The sequence below is a fragment of the Cinclus cinclus genome, chromosome Z, assembly GCF_963662255.1.
Source record: "Cinclus cinclus chromosome Z, bCinCin1.1, whole genome shotgun sequence".
Taxonomy (NCBI): Eukaryota; Metazoa; Chordata; class Aves; order Passeriformes; family Cinclidae; genus Cinclus; species Cinclus cinclus.
Window position 1 is genome coordinate 37,229,237 of NC_085084.1, and position 14,210 is coordinate 37,243,446.

At 37.9% G+C, this 14,210-nt stretch overlaps 1 protein-coding gene across 1 annotated transcript in view; it reads right to left on the reverse strand.

Annotated features, from left to right (window-relative positions):
- Window positions 1-14,210, reverse strand: part of TDRD7 (tudor domain containing 7) — a 40,974-nt gene that overhangs the window by 3,736 nt on the left and 23,028 nt on the right. Inside the window, exons 6-13 of the mRNA XM_062512809.1 lie at window positions 8,451-9,031; window positions 6,074-6,260; window positions 4,952-5,063; window positions 4,223-4,425; window positions 3,954-4,088; window positions 1,804-1,887; window positions 1,506-1,640; window positions 1,061-1,171 (exon numbers count right to left, since the gene is read on the reverse strand). Coding sequence (XP_062368793.1) covers window positions 1,061-1,171; window positions 1,506-1,640; window positions 1,804-1,887; window positions 3,954-4,088; window positions 4,223-4,425; window positions 4,952-5,063; window positions 6,074-6,260; window positions 8,451-9,031 — 1,548 coding nt within the window. The remainder of the gene's footprint in view (window positions 1-1,060; window positions 1,172-1,505; window positions 1,641-1,803; window positions 1,888-3,953; window positions 4,089-4,222; window positions 4,426-4,951; window positions 5,064-6,073; window positions 6,261-8,450; window positions 9,032-14,210) is intronic.

Consider the following 14,210-nt stretch of genomic DNA (forward strand, 5'->3'; position numbering starts at 1 on the left):
ATTATTAAATAATAACACCTAATCCTTTAAACTATCTTCCTATCATTAAGGGAAATGAGGCCTACTAAATTAGATGAATAAAAAGATGAAAAAAGGTTCCAGATTTCTCTCATTTGTAATTTTCAAAAAGGGACATAAAAATCATTCCTATTTATCATCAGATACGCTAACATTATTAATAGTAAAGCACTTAAATTTTAATTTGACAAAGTATGCAACATTCCTTTAGTGATTCTTATGTTGATGTTCTTGGGCAGGAGTAAAAAATTTCTGCAATTAAAGTATGCATCCGCTGTCTATTATTTAACACAGCACAAATTAGCACCAAACTCAAACTCTCTTGGAATCTGTCTAGAAAAGCCAGGTGCAGAGGTGTAAGTCTCAGAGCAGAGGTCTAGACTAAAGTAAGCAGAAAGGTTACAGAAAGCTACAAAGCACTTTTTCAAAGTGTCTGACAGTAGTTGGAATCAAAAGCTTAAGAGGAAATTATTGTTGTTTAATCTGCAGCTAGTAATAGATTTCATTTAGGAGGGTATTTTCATTTAGTTAAACTGGCTAGCATACATTGCAAAAGGAAATAATTTTATCTCAAAGATAAGAAAAATGCTAAGTATATAATGCTTATACTAAAACAAAGTCGATTAGGAAAAGCAAACAAAAATAAAATTGCTTTCAAAGACTAGAAGGAGAAAAAGCTTTTCTCCCAAGAGACATAAAAATAATTCAAGATTAACTCAGAAGTTGCATATTTTTATGTGCTGACACATGACAACTGTGTTTCTTTCTTATCAGTGGTAAAATAAATATCTGCTAAAGTTGCTAAATTCACAGCAGAGGAGAAAACAGAAGATTCTAACAGGCTTAAGCAAGTAAGTTTTATGACAAACTTCCTAAGAAAATAACTTGGTATAGAGTTAATGTCCTTCAGCTGGTTACAAATTTCTACACTTCTGTAACAAAAAACAAATTGCTGAATTGCCAAGCTTTTAAAGTTGCTCTTGCAATGCTCTTTTCACATGCCTATGTGATTTCAGGTCTCATTGGCATTTTGGCTACTTACCTTCATGCTAAATTCAGGACAATTTATTACAGCATCTCTCAGCCACAGTACAGCATCTGGAGTCCACATGCCAGTGTTAGGAGGCAGATCTGCCAGACAGCATTTTAAAGCCTAAGAACATAATTAAGTGTACAAGGTATAATTTAGTAATAGAAAAGCTGGTCCATAAGTTCCAATTCAGAGAATGATGCTGACAGCCAATCATGAATGACAAACAGAAAGAGACACAGCAACATGCAAATCCAGTACCATGATGCATACACAACATCCACCAACTCACAGGACTATACTGTGATTAATTTCAGGCAAAGATGCACAATAAAATATAGTGCAATGTTGAATGCTGTGAAACAAAACAGAATTTCAGTATATAAACCTTGAAGTAGCAGCACTACAAACACTGCCAAGAGACTGAATACAGGTTAACTTTAATGCATCTTTATACCTGAGGAGGTATTGCAATTACTTCTCTCAGGAACTGTGGTGGGATTTCTTTGAGTTCTGATACTTTCACAGTTGCAACTGTTCCACTATCCATAAACTGCACATCAAGGGCCCGTCTAGTGTGAATGATTTTTATCTGAAAGAAGAAAGCAAGGGCAAACTTTGAGGTTAAAAACCCAACAGTGACACACACACATTATGAAATATTTCATGGAAACTAAACACTCAGATTGAGTTGAACAAAAAGATGAGACATTTCTGTGTGGGCAAACTCTAGCTACTTTTGGAATACTTCTTACCTCTACACGTGCCCATTTTCCTTTGGAAAGAAACAAGCAGATTTTGCCACAGAAAGGCAGCAATACATTGAACTCAGATGTCTGCTGCAAATACAAAAACAGAAGTCAGAAAACAAGGAGCTATTACAGTCTGGCACTCAGCTAACCATTTCAAAAGCAACACATGGCATAAACGGTACTGAGAAGCAAAAGCTCTTTTCAAATAAAAAGGTATCTTTCCAGCTTTAGAAGCACTTCTTATCACATAGCTTTAAGCTTCCCCAATTGGTAAATCTTTTAATCCCCAGCTCTGTATCTTACATGGAAATTGAGAGAACACAAAGTGTCGGGGTAAAAAGCCACATTTGGAAACAGACTAGGAAGTCACCAACAGTTACTTGACTTGAAAATCAAGGGCAATTAAGAGCTATGACAGAAAAGAGAAGAAACTCCTAGCTTATATTCTATAACATACAATTTCTGAGATATATAACAAACCAAATTTACTGCTGACTCAAATGAAAGGGTCCTAGGGGTGACAGTCACCATGATATTCCTAAATAACACAATAAGAAAATGGCTACACTATAAAAAGTATGGGGGAAAAAAAGTTTGAAGAAAAATCAACATCTTACTAGGTTTAAATTCTTGGGCAAAATGAGTTAAAACCCTCCAGACAAATACCACAAAGCTTGATATTATAAGAATCTGAAGAACAATTTTTTTCTTTGATAGCAGCAAGAAAATAACAAGTACTCTGTCCAAAGAGTACCAACTCTTGAAACACCTATATGGCTGCCTTCCTTAGTGTCTTTGTGTTGCTAAATATTTTAGGGTTTATACACTTTCTTTTTGTATTTAGCTTGCTGGAAACACAATCCTGAAAAATGAAACATGTTCAGTTTAATACATCCAGATGGTCACACAACAGATCTAAAGCTCAACTTCTACACCTAAAACACTTTGACAGAGTAGTTTCACAAGCAGCAGTTCTAACATGACCTCCAAGGATTTGCATTGCGTGATTTGATTTTGTCAGGTTCAGCTGAATTTTGAAACTGATTCACTTAAATCTTACAAATCAGATTATTTTTAGATTTCTTCTCTTTGGCCTAAACTCTCTTGAGTCTAATAAGGATTGTTGCATATGTCTGTAAATGGCTGGTAGAATGTCATACTTCTCTGCCACATGCCTATTTTAAAGCAACTTTTCAAAATGTCATCCTATACATCACTTTAATGTTGATACTAGCCACAACATTCAAAAGCTAAGTATACAAGGACAAGATATGCAGAATCAGACATATCAGATCCGAATCTCCAAAGAAGTCATGTTAAGAAGAACAGACCTTGATTATGCTGCTTTTACTGCCACTTTGTACAGACCTAGCTGTTTAGGCACCTCAACTTCATAATGTAAAATATCCAGGAAAAAAAAAAAAAAAGGCACTATCTCCACAGCCTTTATACCAATCTCATGCAGTTTCCATTGGAAGCTTCCTATTAAGAGCCATACTGTTACTATGGTAGCTATCCAAGGAAAGTTGCAAGTAGTTACTGGAGACTTAAGAGTACCTGTGAAAAAGAAAGCATCAAAAGAAAAACCCCTGTGGAGACCCTAAAAGGCATTCCCTAATTAGGGAGACACAAGTGCCTTCTCACATAGCAAACCCTGTTCTGTAATGCCAATGTACCCCTGTCCTGTTTCCCTTGGTTGGCCCCATGCCCACTCCCTGTCCCTCAGTCTTTTGGTCACTCCCACCCTCTGTGTCCCTGTTGGCTCCCATGCCCCAACCCCACCTTTGTGCCACTCCCATGTCCCTGGTAATTGGTCTCTGATGTTCCCCTGCCCTGAACACCCACGTACTTTAACCTGGACCCTCACCAGGAGATCTGTCTTTGTCTTTCCCTCTGACCCTGGATTATCCATGTGGTGGCTGGAATAAACATCTCTGTGGAACCCATACAAAGGCCCTTCCTGCTTCTTCACCTGCTACCATCTCAACAGCTATCCAGGGTATAACAAACCCCCAAATTAGAAAGAGAATTTTTAGCCTTTTTGAATAGTCTATAGCTAGCACAGACACTTGAACTTATGTGCAAGGAAAATTATTGGTACTCTCTGGAGAAATGCTGCATGACTTCACCACTTCTCTCACCATGGTCCTTACCTTGTAAAGAAAGTAGTCTTCTAGTTTCTGCAATGTTTCAGAAAGTCTAGACAAGCCTTTGGATGGCACTTGACAATACAGGCTCCCATCAGAGGAAACACTGGTTACTCTGACATTAGTATATAGTGCATCTACCTGCAAAAGTAAGAGTTTGACGAGAAAGGGAAAAAGAAACCACACACAAAATTTAGCAAATTTCCAACTACTGTTTCTTGTCCATCAAAAGTCAATGATTTTTAATGATTAAGGAGGAAACAGGATAATGGTACCTGTAGGTGCAATTCAAGGGACTTGTCATACAGTGCCTTCAGACAAGTAGAATTGATGTTTATATCATCTTCTCCAGAAGTGTCATAGAGAACAAGAAGAGGAATATCACTCTTTTCCAGTATTTCCACAGCAAATATCTTGAAGCATGTCTGTGATTCCACAGCCTTTACTAGGACAGGATCATCACAGAAGGCTTCCAGTCCTGTAAGACACACGGTATCTTTCTGTGTACAGAAGTTGTACTACACTCCTGCTACTTGCAATCTACTTAATTTCTACTTTTTTATCAAAGAAAGCCATCTTCGGGGGCAGGGCAGAATAGGAAAGAAAAAGACCCTCTTCAGAAGGACTTGAGGGAAATGTGTAGAAAAAAATGGAATGCATCTAAGTATTAAAAAACCAACCAACCAAAAAAAAAGCCAAGCTCATTCACAGCAATTTCACATATTTAAAATTTAATATTTCTAAAAAGTTAAAAAGGCCCACAAGTTTTAGAAAGGTATATAAATTCCAGCAGAGTCCAGGAAGTCTGCAAGTACTGAAAGAGGTAGGATCACTTTACCATGTCTGCTTGGACTAGCTGAGGTGAATAAAATCATCAAACATGTACAGAATTATTACAATAAAGGCTCAGAACTCCCAGACTCACAGAGGCTTCAATCCATAAGCTGTGCCAACAGTAAGCATAGCAGTAAGCATGTGTGCAATCAACACTGGCTTTCTCTTACCTGCCAGTTTACATTTTGCAGCTTGAAAAGGAAGCAATCTGAACTGTTTCTGTAGGCTGCACACACTGTTGCTTTCAACAAACTCAGTGAAGCCATGATCAACATAGTATACCTGACAATGGAAAAAGGAATCAAAAGCATGAGATCATAATTGAATATAATTGTAAGTACGTTTTCTTGAGTCTAGGGAGAATGTATTTGGTTACCACATTCTCTATACAGACACAGACAAATTGAATTTTGCCAGTTTAGTACCATTAATTTAATGTTTTCAGGAAAAGCCTTCTCCTCAAGATCTCTATAAAGCTATCCTCTTCAACTGTTCTACAGAATCTCAGCTTTAAACAGGAACAGTGCTGGAAGAATTCAGCACATATTATCTCAAACTACATGAAGAAAGGTAATAAAGTTGCAATTTTTATTTACAGAGTTTTGAAAGTATCTAAAAGTCAAATACAACTTAGATGCCATTTTAAGTTTTTCCTATTGTTTTTACAACATTAAGAGAATAATTTTGATTTAAGCTTGTCTTTACTTTGATATAAATATAGTCAATGCAGGAAACTAGTATGGAAACTGCTAATTTCATTGCAGATGGCACAAAGAGTCTATTTGGCACAGGAAAAGTTTAACAGAGGAGTTAAATAATGTCAGTGGGGGGTTAACTAAAAGGCATACTACATAGCTCCCAAAACACCAGATCTGCCTGAAAGGGGAAAGTGTACTCTTTTTTTTTTTTTTTTTTTTTTTGCTATTTAGTGCATGTGAGAGATACTTCAGTGCAAGACTCCAGACAAGATCTGAATGTTCTTCCTGTGTCCCCTCACACCACTCCTCCTATCAAGGGTATATTTTCTGTACCAAAGTGCTATAGCGCCTAACCCCTTTTAAAACCAAAACCAAAATTCCCAAACTCAAACGATGAATGAGAAAAACCTGAAAGACCATTTAATTTTGTCAATCATATAACTTCTACAAGGTCTTAATTTCTCATATACCTAAAAACAGAAGTACTTCAGGGCAAGGAAAGAAATACTAGTGCAGCATATTTAAGAATTGTCTATATAAAAAAAAAGCTTATCTCAATTCTTTTTCCAAGTGCCAGAAGAGATAATTGCTTGCCTTTACTCTGTTGTCTTCTAGAGAAATTATACGTGCACGCAACCAGGCTTCTTCTTCAGCATGGACTGCAACAAGTTGCCCAATACTCAGAGACTGAGCTGGTGACACTGCACTGTTCTGATTGTAGTATGCTTTCATTTCATCTTCCATTTGTTCCTGGGCAGAAGAATAATCTTTGCCAACATACCTATAATATTTTACAAAAAAACACAACAAGAGTTGGGAGGCAAGCCCAAAAAAGTTGAATAAAAACATAAGAACATTTACATGCATATATGAATACATGATACAAATTTTCTAAGATATTCGTGTCCAAACTCTTCTCTTTTTAGAAAAGAAAGTTACTCTGTCACTAACAAACAGCATCTTAATCTGGTTTTCACTAAGGTTGATCCAAACCAAAGCATCTACAATATCTTTAAAAAACATCTCCTAAACCAAATACTGTTTATTCTCATACTCCAGATTTATTCTGATATTTGGCTGCTGACCTAATAGTTCATATTAGTGCTGTTTGTGTTACACAGGTCTTCTTAAATCAAGTATATAAACTTTAGAAAATCCAAATGGGAAGTTCTGAATGCTTCAGAAACAAGTTAGATTAGAGCAGACAAAATGAAAATTTATCCACAAATTTGTATTAGAAGCTTGTCCATAGAGAGGATGACATTCAATTCTACCACTTAGTTTAGATCATATGCCCAGAGACAGTGCAGATATTGTAATATAACATGATACCATAACTCTGTTATAAAGATTATGTTAAATCTGACCACATTCCAGGAACTGTGATTTTCCTAAAAACAGCCTTTTTGTTTCTGTGCAAGCATTCATCTATTCTGTAATGGAAATAGAGTGGGGAGAGTCACATATGTGTCACTTAAAAGTTTCTTGAACATTTGTTTCATAAAGTTACCTAATAGACAGTTGGAATAACTCAGCTGCAGAAGAAAGCAGAAGAATATTTTGGAATTTCCTGCCTCACTCACTAATTTATTAATTATTTATTGTGAGAATTCAACTGCAGTACCTAGTGTATCATCTCTGCCTTCAAACACTCTGTTGTGAACGTCTAGCAAATATCTAGGAGTGTTTCTACCACCTCACTTTTATTCTGAATACGTTAGAATTTTTTGAGAATTGATCCATGTCTCAAAACAGAAACAGGACCAAAACCAGCACCTTTCAGCTTTGCCTTCATTTGTATTTCAGGTGAAAGGTTTCAGACAAAAAAACTTAGCCAAAGAGATATTTCTCCATCCCTGAGATTGAAATAGGAATCTTGATGTTATTGGTCCTGCAAAAATCAACATCAACCAACAGCTGCTACATAGTTTTTGTGTGGGTCAGCAGACAGAGACTAGCAGGACATGTAAGAAAATAAGAGCCCACACACTGTGTTCTCCCTATATACCTATATTAGCATTTTCTTGGTAAAAAACCCTAATCCCTTCAGGGTTAGTTTCATCATATCAGGATAAATGACCTTGCCCATGAAGCACATGGATATCCCTGAGCAGTAATTTTTGTAACTGGGACCAAGAAACCACTAATTATCATCATGTACCTTACACAGAGCTGACAAACTGCGAAACTTCAGTACTGTCCAAGAAACAAGGCTTAAAATTTGGGAACTGCTGTTTTGTAGAGAAATTTTTACATAATCACCCTCATCTCAACAGTGTCATAAGGTGTTTTAATCCATGGTATTTATTCATCCCAATATTTAGTGGAAACGTCCTTAAAATAACAGACTAGAAAGCTAAGGACCATTACTCCACACATACAGTAAGTTTTAAATGATGCCAGAACTAGAAGATGTAGAGGAAGGTTTTGTAGAGTTAAGTCACATGTGCATAGCAGGCTGGAAGTAACAGATGTAATATAATAATCCACTTCTCATACTGTCCCCTTAGACTAGGCTGATAAGGAACCAAATCAAGAAATAATAGCAGTTTTTTGCTGGATGAAAGCTCATTTTTCCACAAGTGGAATCTGAATGCACTCAAGTCATGCCTAGTTAGGGTAAATTATAGAAGTAAAAAGTATTTTAATAAGCACAATAGTAGTATATGAATATTACAATTTGTGTTGTAGTTGGATTATTTTATAAAGTCTTCCAATGGCAAGTAAAATCTGCCTTGATTCTCAGACAAACTAAAGTTAATGATATAATTGATTGGTACAGGACAGAAAAAGTTTCAGAAAATTTCCATTTAAACACACAAACAAAAGATTCTTAATTTTCATTAGCAAAATAAGTAAATAAAGTCTTAATTTCTCCTATTCATCTATTCTTTTATGGCAGACCTACACAATATGAACGTGTAGATTTATAAAAAAAGCAAACAATGTAGATTCCAAAATACAAACTTGCCTAATTAGGACCTCATTAGTGTTTTTTAATTCTAACACCATGATGGACACAGATCCTTCCGATGGAATGACTAGAGCAGGAACAGTTATGTTTTCTAGACACTGGTCCTTGGATTCTTCATACTGCTGTTCAGCTGTGGCCTTCATACCATCATGCCTCTTGACTTTCTCAGTGACATTCAGATTTTCATCAATGCATCTTTGGGGTTTAGCATAGAGGATTGCCCTTCTTGGGACTTTGGATACATAATCCACGACACATACATCTGACAGCAACTCGAGATTATTTAGAATGTCTTCTGGAAATTTTACTTGGTAAGTGTCTTGGTACACTTTGGGAAGTGCATGAGCCCAAAGACCATTGGAATACTTCAGCAAGATGCCAACAACTTTTGCCTTGAAGTCGCTACTGAGTGATGCAGGTGTGGTCTCCATACTTGGCTTCAACAAAGGATCTGCTTTTGATGAAGTAACATTCTGAGATGCCTTTTCTTGCTCAGTATCGCTTTTTGGTGCTGGTGGTATTTTCTTAGCAGGATAAAGAAATCCATCCATTGGATCACCTCTGTGTATTTTCTCCACCTTGGAAAACAAAAAAAAGATAGTTAATAATCAGTTGCATCTCTAATACTAAACTGTTTTGCCAATTTCACCTTTATAAAATGCATTTAATACAAACTTTGAAGAGAACATCCACAGGGAGCTAATCTTGAGACAGTTAGTACAGGTTAGCATTTCCTGTAATGCTTCCTCTTCTGTTTTGAAGGGCTCCAAACACATATGAGTACATCAGTAATAGGCAAATATCTAATCTATGCAATACAACTGGGACTGGCTACCAAAGAAGTACAGTCTCTTCTCCTAAGAGGATCAGAAGATGGTGACACTCCTTACAAATTTACATCTTTTGTACATTAACATCCCCAATCTTCCCACAGCCAAGAAGATCATAAACAAAAGTTTCAGTTTACTGAGGGAAAGGAGATTTGATTCTATACTTCAGAAACAAGAGGACACTTGCCAAGCAGTGCTGTCAGGCAGGCTATCTGCTTTCATGCTCAGGGAAATATTTTTCTTTACAAAAGTTCCAAAATTAAGGAATAAATTTCTGTTTTGTAATAAATTTCATAAAAGAATTTATTAGACCCTTTTATATCATGCCCCTAGCCTCCCTCAGAACCAGATATTTTGCCAGTCCCTACATATCCACCCTTTGCTAAGTTCAAGAATATCACATGGTCTGAAGTCACAACATTGAAAGTACTGTCTGAGAACTTTTTGTAGCCACAAACTCACAATAAAATTCCGCTTCCTAAAGCTTTGAGGTTTCAACCTAAATTGATCTAACCATAGCTTAGTAGAAATCTATGTAAAATTGAGAGAACAACAAGTCTTAGTATTTTTACACTGGTCGCAAAGCAAGAAAAATAAAGAAAGTTACTAAGGTATATGTAGCTCCACTTTGAAGTTCTTTTGTCAGAGGAAGCAATTCTGATGGAAGCCATTTTCAAAAGCAGATCAATGAAAAAACATGGAGCAGCTGAATTACTTGCTACTACTCCACCCTACTAATGCCCATACCTTTCAGAGCTTTAAAAACCTTGCCTAAGTAATTCTTTGAAGCTCTGCCCCAGCAAGATATAATCAAAACATAATGAACAAGACTTCAGATATTGTCTTATACAAAAATAATAACACATATCACTCATTATCAAGATAACAGTAGCAAGAAACAAATATTGAGTTACAATACATTGGGAAAAAAAAATCAAACGGCCTTTACTGTGTCTAGAACCATGTATTTTGTCCTATGTGTACCTCATCACACTTAGCCCAAATTGCCACATGATCATCTGAGTTAAGAGTCAGGAAATGAACAATATAAGAGCATTTTCATACACTTGTTCTGCATTACATTGTCTAGGCTGGTACCAAAACAGAGAACTGCAACATAGCTGAATAGATTTTTGCTGAGAGGACTATAAACCCTTACACATTAAAGACCAGCAGCAGACTGAGGAGAGAAGATACTTAGAGATCTTTAAGCCTCTTAACTCCAATAATAGCTCTGCAGTTTTCTAGGCACTGAAGTTCAGTTTTGAAGAAGCTGTATATGCTGTCTGTGCAAACCATTTAGAGACAGCAAAATCCTATTTCTCTAAATTGTTTCAGGCTGCTTCAGTATAAATAAACACAGGCTGACATCACTAGAATCACAGAATCACAGAATATCCTGAGTTAGAAAGAATACGCAAGAATCACTGAGTCCAAATCCTGGCCCTGCACAGAATCACAGGATCTTCCAGGAACCACACCATCTTCAAGGCCACAGAAACTTTTAATAACAAGCAAACAGCTTCACTTGTGAGCAGCACTTCAAAACTGCCACTCTTTCTTAAACACAAATGTCTCAAACAGATTTTCTGTTGATCTTATGGACTTGCCTTCAAGGTACTTCCCATTAGTATGGCTAACCGCCCAGCTCTGCAAGCACATTATTATTCTGGGATGTACTGAAAAAGACAACATAGTAATTTGTCACAGCCAGTACAAATTCATGAAAGTAAAGTCCTGCTTGTCAAACTTAATTTAATTTTATGACAAGATAACCCACCTAGCTGATCCAGTGGATATAATCTTTTTGGGTTTCAGTAAAGCTTTCCATACTGGCTCTCACAGTGTCCTTCTGGACAAAACGTCCATCCCAGAGCTGGATAAAGACATCATGGATGGGTGAGCAAGTGGCTAACAGATCAGGCACAAAGGGCTACAGTGAATGGGTGACATCAGACTGGAGACCTGTCACTGGTTGAGCTCCACAGGGCTCTATCCTTGCTCTTCAACATCTTCATAGATGACCTTGCTTGCACTAAGCAAGATCACAGAAGATACAAAAGCAGGAGGAGCTATTGACTCCCACACAGGCAGGGAGGCCTTGCAAACTGACCTTGATCAATTAGAGGGCTGGGAAACCAGCAACAAATATGAAGTTTAACAAGGGGAAGTGCTGGATTCTGCACCTGGGATGGGGCAAATCTGGATGTGTGTATAGATTGGGGAACAAGAGACTGAAGAGCAGCTCCATGGAATGGGACCTGAGGGTCATTGATGTCAATAAGTCAGCAGTGTCCTGGAAGACAGCAAGGCCATCTATGTCCTGGGGTGCAACCAGGCAAGGGAGGGGATTGTCCTGCTCTGCATTGGCAGCAGTTTTGGCTGATACAATGGAAAAAAGACATTGAGCTGTTAGAGAGCACCCATAGGAGGACAATGAAGGTAGAAAAGGGCCTTAGGTGAATACTTTACTGAGAGTGGCTGAGGTCTTCATTCTGTTCAGCCTGGAGGAGACTGAGTTGCAGAAGCGTACACCTGTGAGGTGAAGAGGAGTGGCAGGCACTGATCTCTTCTCTCTGGTGACCAGTGACAGAACCAGAGGGAATGGCCTGAAATTGTGTCAGGGGAGGTTTAGGTTGGGTATCAAGAAAACTCTTCTTCAGCCAGAGGGTGGTTTGAGCACTGGAACACAGCCCCCAGGAATGTGCTCACAGCACCAACCCTTACAGAGCTCAAAAAGCACTTGGACAACACTCTTAGGCACATGGTGTGATTCTTGGGGATGTTCTGCACAGGACATTGAATACATTAAGTTGTATTCAATGATCCTTGTGGGTCCATTATAACTGAGAATATTCTGTGATTCTGTGACCTTGCCTCTTGTCACCTCTTCATTATGGAATACAAAGCAGAGGTAACAGCTGGCAGAATGAGTTATGAGGGCAACAGAGAGTGAAACTGTTCTACACAGAATAATATTTTTGTTTTTTGTCCTGGGCTTGAATAACAGTGGCAGCCCTTAAAAATTGAAATCTGGAGACACAAATAATAAAACTTCAAATAAAAAAATACACCCAAGATAAATACTGACATTGTAACCAAGTGGAATGCAAAAGAGCAAGTCCCCTTGTTTTGACATACACACACAGCGAGGACAAAGGCCGACATGCTCCTGGATGTGTTAGTAGGACAAAAGCTTCAACCACATATATGCTTGACAACATTCAAAAAAATCCATTGCACTAACATATATAAACTAAAGCAAGTAACCCCCTTCCAATGCCAGCCTTGCTTAACTGTGTGTATAGTGATAATCATATACTGGTAACCTCCTGGAGCATCAATGGCTTCTAAGAAGGAACTGGAAAAACCACATCCTTGAAATCAGAGTTTCTATTGAGAGTCAATGTCCTTCAGTTTCAGGGTCACATTCAAACTAGCATATGCAGTTATTTTCTGCCATTCTTCTGCAAGATAGGAAAAGAAAACCTGCAAACTAAGTTAGCATTTATTGTCAGTGACAGTCTCATCTTGTGCAGCAAACAAGAAGTCTGGCTCTAGATTCTTGGTATCGAACAGATTCTCAAAGATGGCTCTAAAATACAAATAAGAACTATCACCCTGATTCAGTGAGAATTTGTTAGAAGTGTGGTGCAGGAGTTCTTTCAGATTTGATTAAAATATGCAACATGGAAGCCAACTACCACAGCATATATACCACAGATAGTACACAGAAACATTTTAGTGACAGGCACCTTAGACAAATGCTTTAATGTGAAGGCAGCTCTCACCTACCTGACTTTCCTCAACAGTACCTGAAGTTCAACTCCTAGTAAGTTGGAGCTCAAAGCAGTGAGAAAGATATTTCTGGCCCTGATCAGCACTACCTTGCATTCACACACACTGGCTGACAGCACCTCTTCTCTGTCATTGGCAGCCACCACAACTTCAGGTTCCACTGGTTTTGCCCATCCCTCTACAGTTCAGGTCTGCCTAGGCAATGGTGAAATGTTGCTTCAACATTAACATTCAACTCCTCCCTGTGCTTCCAAGTAGCTGCTTCTGAAAGCAATTGAGCTTAAGCTATCGAACTGCTGAGTATGTATCCAGAGCAACCAAATCTGGGAAAAAAAAAACAGACTTGGCCCGTGCTCCTGAAAGGCTGAAGATCCCCACTGCACATAGTGGCATCACTCAGTAAGGAGCTATTTCCTTACAAGGATGTGGAAGCTTCTTACATCATCCAGTTACAGCTAATCCTTGGAATCCAGTCCAGCTTCTACAGCTTCTAGTCTGATATGCAATTAATTATTTTTTATGGGAAGCTATGATACCTATCTTCTTACCCTAAACAACAAAAAAACACATCAAAATAGTTGTTTTTAGCCAAGCCTCTTATCAACTGGGAAGTTGAAACAGGACTGGAATATGTTGGCCAGAAAAGATGTAGCATGTCCATTACTAAAAACATGACTGGATACAGACCTGGACAGACTGCAGTGACCCTGCATGAGCATGGGGGTTGCATTAGGTAATAAAAAGAGGTCCCTTCCAACCTCAGTGATTCTGTCTCTGGCAGTCATTTCTTCTGAACTTAACTGAAATGTTAGACTACAAGTCATACTGTGTATATTTTTTATTTTCTTTTGTTGTTAAACTGAAGAATATTGTCAAGATACCCTCTGTTCATGTTCAGCTTGTGCTCAGGGCTGGGATGGCAAGCTTATCAAGGTTCAAGAGTGTCTTTAGATTGCCCCTTTCTACCCATCCTGTTTGCCCTCCCATTTCATTACCCTGCACATCACAGTGAAGATATATGATCTCCAGTTTCTTGTGCTTACAAGATTCTGGCTTCTGAAAACACACAATTATAAAGGAAACTGTGATGCAGTAAGACAGCTGAGTCAATCTAACAACCCTATACTGT